General features: G+C 45.2%; 1 protein-coding gene across 1 annotated transcript in view; it reads right to left on the reverse strand.

Moving 5' to 3' along the window:
• The window catches only part of FRMD4B (FERM domain containing 4B), an 81,946-nt gene that overhangs the window by 4,135 nt on the left and 66,714 nt on the right, over positions 1–11,097 (reverse strand). Inside the window, exons 12-20 of the mRNA XM_009083455.1 lie at positions 9,281–9,357; positions 8,646–8,784; positions 8,001–8,142; positions 7,737–7,870; positions 7,528–7,647; positions 6,053–6,281; positions 2,776–2,832; positions 1,110–1,257; positions 76–201 (exon numbers count right to left, since the gene is read on the reverse strand). Coding sequence (XP_009081703.1) covers positions 76–201; positions 1,110–1,257; positions 2,776–2,832; positions 6,053–6,281; positions 7,528–7,647; positions 7,737–7,870; positions 8,001–8,142; positions 8,646–8,784; positions 9,281–9,357 — 1,172 coding nt within the window. The remainder of the gene's footprint in view (positions 1–75; positions 202–1,109; positions 1,258–2,775; positions 2,833–6,052; positions 6,282–7,527; positions 7,648–7,736; positions 7,871–8,000; positions 8,143–8,645; positions 8,785–9,280; positions 9,358–11,097) is intronic.

Below are 11,097 nucleotides of genomic sequence, written 5' to 3' on the forward strand. Positions count from 1 at the left end.
CCCTTTTAACACCACTTGCTTTTATTCTTCTGCTGCCTAAAGATGCACATGGCACTCAAAGCAAAGGTCCCTTACTGTAAGTGGCTGCTACTGTAGGCATTGCGTGTGAGCACGGGGGTTGTAGGCATACTTCTCCCCCCATGGGGCTGGGGAGGTCGCTCCAGCGTTCGGTAAGGGCTGCTGTGAGTTGAAAGGAGGTCCCTGGAAAGGAGGAGACAAGCCCAGTTAGGATAAACACCATGCAAGTCACAGCACAAAGAGCACAGGCACTTTAAGTCTTGAAGAAACAAAATGAAGGGCAACAAAACCAGGGAAGGGCATAACTGGATGTGCTTCCGTATGTAAAGAACAGAGTTGCTAAATAGGAAGAAAAATTCAACCCCTTCTTGTGTTTCAAGTCTTGAAGAAACACAAGTTTCTTGAAGTCTTGAAGAAACTCCAAGTCTTGAACAAACAAAATGAAGGGCAACAAAACCAAGGAAGGGCATAACTGGATGTGCTTCCATAAGTAAAGAATAGAGTTGTTAAACAGGAAGAAAAATTCAACCCCTTCTTGTGGTTCAAGGGAGGTCCTCACTGGATGACAAGTGGGAAAAGCTGCTGCCAAAGGGCAGAAGCATGAAGGAGAGAGAGCAGGTAACAGAGAAGCAAAGGAATCAGGCTTTAAAATGCAGCATATCACAGCTAAAGGGTTATATATGGCTATAGTTCAACTTGTGGACTTCACAAGGAACAGTCTTCTGCTTATCTTAAGCAACAGGTGAGAAAAAAGCCTGTGGCATTGCCCAAAACTTTAAAACATTTGTAAGCAAGCCATCCCCAGGCTGCTCACACAAGACACAGTCCATTATGCTATTAAATTTCTCACCCATCTCAAACCTTTTCACAAGAACTACACCACTCTTCAGTTTCAAAGACTGTGACAACTGCTTATTCACACTTTTGTTCCTTAACAGGAAATTTAGCTCCCATCGCCAAATCCTGTAATCTCAGAAGAGTGTGGAGGCAGCCAGCTCTGCTGAAGTGCCTGCAGTAACAGGAGCTGGGCAGGGGCAGCCCAGAGCTCACAGCAGCAGGCAGAGAGCAGGGCAGCTGTGAGACGTGCCTACCTGGAGTGTCTGGTTTCCAAGAGCTGCTCGTTTATCGATGACTTTCTGAGGTGAATTCTCTCCACCCCGAGGGACTTTGGTGGAGGAAGTCTTGGAGAAAGCTGTGCAGAGCTGGGTCTCTGTGCTGCTACAGGAAGCGATTCATTGACTGTTAGGAAGGAATATGTATTTTATTAGCAAAACCCTTGATATTTTTTGCCCTATATGCAAATCTTGGCTACTAAGGAGAAGCACTTTGCACTAGAGATGTAGCAAATCTTGGCTTCTAAGGAGAAGCACTTTGCACTAGAGATGATGACAGAAGCTGTGGATCTAGAAAAGCTCTCCAGCCTGCACTGAGCTCTCCTCCACGTGGACAGGACAGTGTGAAGGCTCCTACAGATCATGGCAGGACCAACTACTATACAGATTACACCCAGTTTGGGACTGCCAAATCACAGCTTGGAACTTCCTTGGGAAAACACCTGTCTGCAGAGCAATCCTTTCCAGAGCCAAGCAGGCAAGCTCAGCCTCTGCAAGGGCCAGTTCCTCTCCCTCACCTTCCAGCTCTTACTTGAAAACGACATTCTAAGAATTAGTTTTGAAATACAACCTAAAAGGGACTGACTTCAAAAGCAACTGAATGAGCAAAGACAACTGGCAGACACATTTGTCTGAAGGCAATTGGGAAGACTCTGGTTTGATCCTTGTTCTCATTTTGCTTAGGGCACAACCCAGGTCCCAACAGAGCCAACAGGAAACTCCGACTAATGCATATAAATCCAGCACAAGCATCACAGAGAACATGCTCACAAGCCAGAGCCCTGGCTCTACTTCTCCTTGTACAAGCAGGAGTCAGGTATAATTCCATTTTAAAGCACCAGATGGGTTTCCCAGTCTAAAACTGGGACAAAGTGAGATCAAAATCAGGCCCGAACTGAAAACTGAGTAATAATTTAGATAATGTTTGTCCCCAAATGATGATTATCCGGTTTAAGGGAGAGGCAAGCCAAGTCCTTTCCACCTTGTGGAACAGGGTGTGAGTGTGTGTCTGTGGGTGTGTGTGTGAAATGAGTAAGCTGAGCAAACACCAACCCATGCAAGATGCAAGCTCACTAGGGAGCAGATAAACATAAACAGAACATTAATATCTGTGACTATCTACTTTTCTGTAAGTTTTATAGTAGCTGTGAGGACAGAAGGGCTGGGCCAATCCTCTCAGCTTCTAAGTCCATCCAGCTCTGGCCAGGTCCTAGGGGTGAAGTATTTGATGCCCACAGTGTCCTCAGCTTGCAGGTTGGTCCCATTAAAACCAACTACTTCCTCTAAAGATGACTCAGATCAGCTCATAGAGCAGAAACTTTCAGTAACTAACCCACTATAAGGAAACACATTCCTGATAAGCTCTTTTTATCTCTGCTATAAAGTAATAGCCACCACACAGCCACATCAAAAGCCACCAAAATCATAAAATCATAGATTGGTTTGGGTCAGAAAAGACCCTAAAGATCATCTAATTCCAACCCCTGCCACAGGCAGGGAAACCTTCCACTAGACCAAGTTGCTCAAAGCCCCATCCAACCTGGCCTTGAACCCTTCCAGGGAAGGGGTGTGCTAAAGGACATTAAGCCGAAGGAATGCCTCTGAACAGACCTACTCCATCAGAAGGAAAGGATAGGGATCATACCATCATCATAGGTGGTTGTGTCAGACAAGGAGCTGCTCTCAGATGGAATTATATCATCTGTGAATGAAAACAAACACTTTCAGCATACAAGACCCAACATCAACTTCCAAATATCCCAATACAGTTTATTGTCTACATTTTCAGAGACAGCTGCTACTTGTAATGCTGCAATCCACATGCTTTAGCCTCCACAGCCTGAAAACTGTCCTTGCTTTGGAGTATATCATCACTTTGTGTGTGTATTGCAACTCAGCAAGCGACCCAAGGTAATTATCAGAGGAGATTTATTTTTATCTGCAACAGGAATCAGGCCAAGATTTACAATGGATGTTTTCCACCCAACTTCCAACAGATCTCACAGGGTGTTTTGGTGTTTCAATAGGAGTCAGGAGCCTACACAGACATGTAGATTTTGGCTGCTAGCATCTAATCTCCTGTTGGTACACCTGAAACCCCACCAGGTAGGTAGGAAATGCCTTTTGAAATTTGGCATTCCCTTTTGAAGGTTTCATCAGCACACATCAGATAGTTTCAACTAAATTAATATCAATCCAGAATAATTCCACTGATTTCAATCAAGTTATTGCAAATTCCAATAGCACAAAGAGCAGGAACTGTTGCATGGACATACAAATCTCTTGTTTCTTTCACACTTTGTTGTTTGTCCAAAGTGCTTTACTGCACCTTCCTGTCCTCTCACCATGATACCTCATACTCCTCCTCACTCAGAAACAGCCTGTCCTTGCTAAGGTTTGGGGCACACCAGCAGCAGCAATTAGGCTGAACCAGAGATAATTAACCCATAGAAAAATCTGTTCCTAAGCTGTGTCTGCCATGATATGGCACGGGTGGGGTAAAAAGTCTCCATGAACCCCCATGCACGAGAGAAAGAAAGCCACAAAACATAATAGTGGCAGCCACTTTGTGTCTGACATCTGTGTCTCCATATTACCCATCACAAGCACATGTAACAAGTTACTCTCTTGCTGCCACAGTTTGCTGTGAGGAAAGGTCTGATTACAAGAATTTGGTCAACAGAGAAGCTTTTCAGGAAGGGCTAATGATCAGGGCTGGCCCCTGCCCTGCAGGGACTTGTCAGACCACTGAGGATGTGTTGCAGCTCTGCCTGCAACTTGACACTGGGAAAAAGCTTCAGGGGAACCTATTCATGTGAACTTGGGGTGGTGAAATATGGAACTGGGCCCAGTGCAGGGAGGAAAGTAAACCTAACTAGGAAAAGAAAAAAGCCAGCCTAAAGCTACACTGCTGGATTCAGGTGGGGCCTGCAGTGCTGACATATCTGCATTTAAATCCCAAATCTGTGCAATTCCCTGCAAAAAAGGGGGAAGAAACTCTAGGCTACAGAGGAAGCAAAGAAAAGAGAAAGTGGAACATGGGAAATATGAGTCCAGTATGTCCTTCATCTCTCGTCCCTTGGGGCTGGGATGAAAATAACTACAGTTTGGGTCAATAAATCAATGGTACTATTAAACATATTCTTTCCAATGAGGCACTCCCCAAATTCACAGATGCAAGTGACTCATCACTGTTCAGCCTTCTGAAACCTGTACCTTGAGACTGAGAGTTCTCTTGGTGATGGTGACAAGGCTACACATAGAATCAATTTTGAAGCAGACCACAGTTCTGCTTCAGGTGAACAAATACACACTACAGTGTGAGGGCCTGGAACTGGAAGGGAAAGCAGATGCTTATTGCTGGCTGATTATTCACTGTCTTGCAGTCCCTAACTTCTGGGAAACTCTCTGAGACAAGGAGTCTGGTCCCTTCTGGCTGTGCCCACCTTTCCCAGATAGCAAACAAGGATGTCATGTATTGAACCATGCAAAATGATGGGCTAAATGTGTGAGGACCAACTCCTTAGTTGCTCTTTTGCACAACAGGATAAAAAGCTGCCAGCAACAAACAACAGTGATCGTGGCTGGATTGCTGCCTCATGGTCCTCCCACTGCTCCCCAGCCTTCCTGGGTCATTACCACACATCACATGTCCCAGGTAATACAGGACCTTCCACAATTAGTATCCAGATTGGTGAGCAAGAGACTGAGAAAACAGATGTTTCCCTCCTCTCTGTCAATCAAGAACTAGCTGGGCCACATTAAATAGTGATCATCAGCCTTTCAGAATAAGCACTTGGTGATGATGGATAGCCTAGTGCTGCTGTGGTGTGGATCCAAACCAAGCCCTCAACAGGAATGGGACATGGTGAAGTTTTCCCCTACAGACACCTGGCAGTGCACAGGAGAAGGGTTTCTACCAGGGAAAATACATGTTGGCAAAAGGTCACACATCTCAAGGGTCAGTAAGAGGGTATGAATATAAACAGCAAAAAAAATCTTGCATTTTCTTGCAATTCCCAGGAAAAACTCCACTAACCCCACAAAACAGCATTTCCTTTGGATCAAAGGAGGAAAATGAATCAATTAAACATTATTGATTATCTCTATATATTTCCCATGAAGGGGAGAAGTAAAATATGTCATAAAACTGTTAATCACTATACAAACTAGCAGAGCTTGCAATACCCATGAGTTTTTACTACTCCCAAGCTCCTTCAGTTGGCTTGGATGCCAGCAGGTTTCCACATGTTATCCTATGAAGCAGCAAGAACCTCTTCTCCCCCAGGAAAAACAAATTTTCAGAAAGGAAGGGCCAAGGATATCTTGCTGCTTTCACTCTGCTCATCACTAGCAAGAGGATTTAGTCAAAAATCTCTGCTACTACATTCATTCATACTGCATCCATTCATGCTACATTCATAAACTTCACTCCTGTCTTCCTGGAAATCAGGAATTTTGAATCAAGAAACAAAGTCTTTGATCCTTATTTCCTCAGTCTTGTAGAAAAACTCACACACACTCTATTTTTGCTAGAAATGAAGCAATGTGGGAGGGAATGGGGAGAGATGTTACATGTGGCAACTCAGACATCCAACTGCACTCAACAGCTCGGAATTCAGACACCAGAAGAGCTTCATCCAAGCTGTTCCTGACAGACTTTTTGTGTGCAGCACCTTCAGTCCATACCTGGTGCTAGAACATGTCTATGCTTGCTCCCAAAACTGCAGCTTACTCTGCCCACAGCCTATAGCAGTGCACTGAGCGTATCAAATGCAGAAATTGCATCTCTTTTTTCTTATTTAACTGCCTTGGAAACAAAAAAAAACCCAATATAGAGAACACGCAAACAAAACTTTTATGCAAGCCAAATGACTTTTCCCCTCCTATTTTCATCAAAACACAGGGAATAATCTGCTTACCTGGTAGAGTAAGAGTTGATTTCTGGGTTGGTTTTTTGCCACACTTGATTCTATATTCATTTATGGAATTTTCTATCTCTTGCAGCTTTTTTACAGCATCAGCATAATCTTGCTTTCTTTTCTTCTTCACGTTTTTGCAGAGGTCTGGCTCACTGGCAAGTTTCTTGGCAGCTTCCACCAGCTTTTGGTGTATGATAAAATTGCTCTCCAAGTCCTGCAGAGTTGGGTCCTGCAAATTTGTGAGATGAGTTATTTGTGGTCCAGCTAAAAATTATCAATGAAAGTTATTGAATAGAAGATCTAATTTTGTGGTAATGAAGTGAAATCTTGAGCATAAAACACAGAAATACCAATGTTTATACACAAGACAATCTCAGCACATGAAACTCTTAGATCTTATTTCTAAGACTAGTGTAAGATTATGAGATCTCTTGGGCAAGGTCTGAAGTTCTCAAGCCTGAGTGACATAACACAGACACCTAAACTCAGGTTTGAGCTGCTAAACCTCCTGCTGTGTGTCCAACCCTGAAAAGATGTGTACAAAATCTCTCTCTACTTTGGAGAAAATAAAAATGGAAATTGGTATCACCATACCTACGTAACAGGGAGTTGGAGGCTTTAATTAATTGTTTGTAAACTACTCTGAGAAGCTCAGATGAAAGGCACTGCACAAGTGCTAAGCAACAGGTTATTAAATGTGGTCAGCAGGATTTTGGTTTAATAGCATTTAAGCAGCCCACATAAAATCCCTTTGCTGCAGACATGGAGTACACCAGCCAGGGAACGAATTTTTGGTGAAAGACACATGCCAAGTGCCCAACATCTACTTACTGCTTGGATGATACAGCTTGTGAACACATCTCACAAGGAATGAGGGGGAATGGTATGTGTCCAGAAACTGCAAATATCTGAATTACATTATCACCTGAGCCAGTCTCTGCTAGCCAAGTTCATTTTAGCTTCTTGAGCAATACAGAGAGGTTTTACTTAGGTGGAACCTGCATTAAGCCAGAGATAAAACTCCTCCTCCTGTCACCTGTCACACAACTATTCACAGAGACAGGTGATTTTGCAAGGGGGACAGTGCACACCTCAGCCACGTTCTGTGTTCAAGCACAATCCCAACACGACACAAGTCAATGTTCCAGAAAAGCTCAGAGTCATGTGCTGCCAAATGGCATTATGCACCTGCTCTTCTCTAATTAGCAGCAAAAAGTCCATTAAAATTCAAGCAGCATGGACAAATCAGAGATTCAGGTCAGGGAAATTTAAGGCCTTTTGAAACAATTTCCTGGTCATTTCAAAGGCAGTGTGGCCAAAAGGGCAGTACCCATCTAAATTTCCAACTCTGTGCAAGCAACTGTCCCAGCTGCCTCCTATTAAACACCCAGGGAAGAGCTGGATTATTTACAAGAGCCTTTGGCCACTGGTCTGGCCACTCCACCCCTGCTGTGAAAACAAACTGCCCTGCTCACCTCTTCACTCGGGAGCAGGTTGTCATCCAGCTTGAACGCAGTGCCAACACGCCTTCTCACCTGGGGAGGCTCCTCTCCAGCACTCAGAGGATACTCCTTGGGCATCTTGCCTGTCAGCTCCTGGGAAACAGAGAGGGGCTCCAGGTAAGGCCCAGTGGGAGGAGAAGGGCTCCCACCTGCCCAATCCCAGGGTAAGGTGCACTTCTCACCGCCTCCCGCAGGCAGATTTTCTTCAGCTCCTCAACTTTCTGAAGCAGCTTTTCCTGTAGGAGCTTCTCTTTCTTCTTGAGTTCCATAATCTTCTCCTTCTTTTGTTCTTCACTGACCTCTGAATCTTGGGAGCCTGGAAAACACACTCTCTATCAGAGGATTTCCAGGTAGAAACCATTTGTATTCTCTGCTAGTCTCATTTCTCTTTTCACATACACAAGCCACATTGTACTTGGACACCTCCCATTCACATGCAGTGTTACCTGATGAGATCAAACTGCCATTGCTGGCCATAATCAGCTGGTTCTTGGCCTCCAAAGTCACCAGCTTGGAAATTTTTGGTGTTCCCATCTCTGTCAGATCCATGGCTATATCATCCAAACTTCTGGCTGAAGGAATTTTTGCCTGAAGGAATTAAAAAAACCAAAATCCAGCCTCACTGAGTTACCTCTAATTAACTTCAGAACACAGGATCACAGAAGATGATGTTTCACACCTCATCTCCCACAGAATTAAGGCTAAAGCAACAGCATCACACCGTGCACAGGGCTGTTCTGGCATTCCTCTCCCCTCTGCCCCAAAGCCTGAACCCTCTCCCAACTGAAAAATCTCTGCTGTTTGCACAGTGTTCAAAATAAACACAGGAAGGAGACAAAAAAAAAAAGCAGATTAAACACAGAGACTGGGAATTCCCTCTTCTGTGATTACACTTCCACAACCCTTAATTGCAGGCAGGCTAAAATGGATCGAATAACAATACTGTCACTAATAGACTGCTCAAAAAGCTGACAAAAAACAATTTGTAGTTTTTCTCTGGAGAGTAGTTCATCCCTGGAAAAACACACTCTGAAGGATATACAGGAAAGGTGTTGAAACTCATGACCACAATAAAATGCCTTACAACTTACTTTGCTTTGCTTTCTGTCCAAGTAAAACTGGTGTTGACTGATTGCCATCACCCAAATGGACTTGATCAGGGAAGTGTTTGCATACCAGGTCTGCACTACCAGTCCACTCTGACCAAAGGTCCTTCTTGACACAGAAATTCTGAAGTGAAAAGAAAGGCAATTTCAATACAGGTCTTTGAGGTTTAAAATCCCAGATGCCTCTCCCTTAACCAGGCAAGGCTCAGCCTTTATTTCAGCGATGCAAAAACTCTTGTTTCCTGCTCCCCATCACTCAGTGCTACAGCAAATTTGGCCATGCCAAATAGTCTTCCTCCTGCTCCAAGAACTCCCTCAAGGGACAACCTGAGGGAAGGACATCCAGAGTTCTAGCACTTCAACACATCCAGGTTGCTTGCTACAACCACAACCTTCCCTCTGCAACATCCCAGCACTGCCTGTCCATCTCCCACAGCCCAAATGCAGCCCTGATCTGCCTGGCCAAACACAGGATCAGGCTCAGTCCCAAAGCCCAGAGCAAACTCCTGTGTGTGGTAACTCAGAGGCACCTCCCACCCTCCCCTGCTAACACAGGATGACGAGTTCCCAGTCTGGGTGAAGACTCATTCTGCTGACAAAACTGCCTCCTCCAGCCTTACCTGCGGGGATCGTGTACTTCCACAGCAAACTTCTTCTCACGGAAATAAAGATTTTCCAGCTGTTTCCATTGAAATAGCTAGGAGAATTGGGGGAGAGAAGCAGAACACTGTCACTAAACAATCACCACTACCCGAACCCCCAAGGTGATGTAATTTAGACAAAATACCATTCCTGGGTATCCCTCAGCTATGACATGGACTGAGCAATAACAACATTCATAACATCAATTAAAAGAAGCACATAAATATGTGGGATGTCCCTCCAGTAATTTCAAACCCTTACAGACAATGTGTTGCAAATTGAGAATTTTGCTGGTACCAACATCTGTTTCCATCAGTAGCACATTTAGTTTCACTGCTAGAAGTTCCCAGAGATCTCAGGAGGGCAGCTAAAGTCCTTTTTTCTCTGATTAAATGCAAAAAACCTCTTTACAAAGTAATTGCATAGACACCTCTGGTCTCTTCCCTCAGTCAGAACATCCCCAGGGAAAGGCAGCAGCTCAGGAAAAACAAGACCTTTTTCTTCTGAAGACACTGTGTGAGAGATCCAGCATGACATTTTGGAGCAGTGGTACAGCATGTACAGAGGAAGAACAGCTAGAGGAGGAAGCCACCCACCCCAACATACACTTCTGATAGAAAACCACAGATTTCCTGCAAATTGCCAGCTGGGAGAAGAGATCAAAGGCAGTCAGGGCTTGGCAGCTGCACCCGTGGGATCAGAATTTCATACGAATCTGCTCTCCCTTTGCATCAGCACCAGTCACCCTCTGGGGATCATCCATCAGGGGCTGCATCTTCTCAGCCCAGCCTTGGCTGACCTGCTCCCCAGCCCTCAGTGCAGGTTTTGGCAGCACCACGTCCTACCTGCTCTCCAGCAGTGCCAGGGTGCACATGGGGGACCTGTATGGGTGTCCCCAGGGATGTCACCTGTAGCTGTTGGGGTGCACAGGTGCAGCAGCAGCACACACTGTAGTTTTCAGGCAGCTACTTTCCCAACCTACAGCCCACATGGAGGTATAAGAGGTACTGCCACCCATTCTGGGCAGGGACAGCAAACAGAGAGCAGCCTCCAACAGCAGTGATCCAGCCAAAGCATCCAAGCCATCACAGCAACTCCCTCCTTCCCCACCAGAGTTTTTCCAAAGCCTCCAAAGGTGCAGTCACCACACCAGAAACCCCCAGGACACACAACATTGCTGCCAGTCTCTGCCAAAACCTGACTTGCTATGCTCCCTCCCACTCCAGGAGCACTTCAGGTTCTGTAAAGAGCGACCTATTCCACTGTGCTGCATCTGAAACATTCTTAACGCCTCTGAAACATTCTTAACGCCTCTGAAACATTCAACGAAGCAGAACCCCATGCAGGTGAAAAACTAGCTCCTTCAGCAGCCTTTCCCTCTGTTTAATTAAAGCTTTCCTTCTTAGGACTACAACTGAGTATTAGAACAGGAAAAGTGCAGCAAGGGGAAATGCAATTTACTTCAATTAATAAAACATTTTCTGGAAGACTGTGGAAGTTTTACTCTACTGCTTAAGTCATGTTGGTCTTAGAGCATCCCCTGCCCACCCACGCTGCTTTCAGGAGTGCCTCTCTTTACAACTTGGCATTGAACTTTTACGTAAATACCATTAAAAAACAAAACACACTTACAAAAGGAAAACAGCCCAAGCTGTCAGGATATTGAACAATAGTACCGGTGGCTGCTTGCCCCCATCCCGCACTCACCTCCCCGCAGCACTGGTCGCTGCTCCCGGGCACCCCCGGGCAGTGCCAGGGGCGACATCAGCGGAGCAGAGCTGCGGCGGCTCCCGAG

The sequence above is a fragment of the Acanthisitta chloris genome, unplaced genomic scaffold (assembly GCF_000695815.1).
Source record: "Acanthisitta chloris isolate BGI_N310 unplaced genomic scaffold, ASM69581v1 scaffold8141, whole genome shotgun sequence".
Classification (NCBI taxonomy): Eukaryota; Metazoa; Chordata; class Aves; order Passeriformes; family Acanthisittidae; genus Acanthisitta; species Acanthisitta chloris.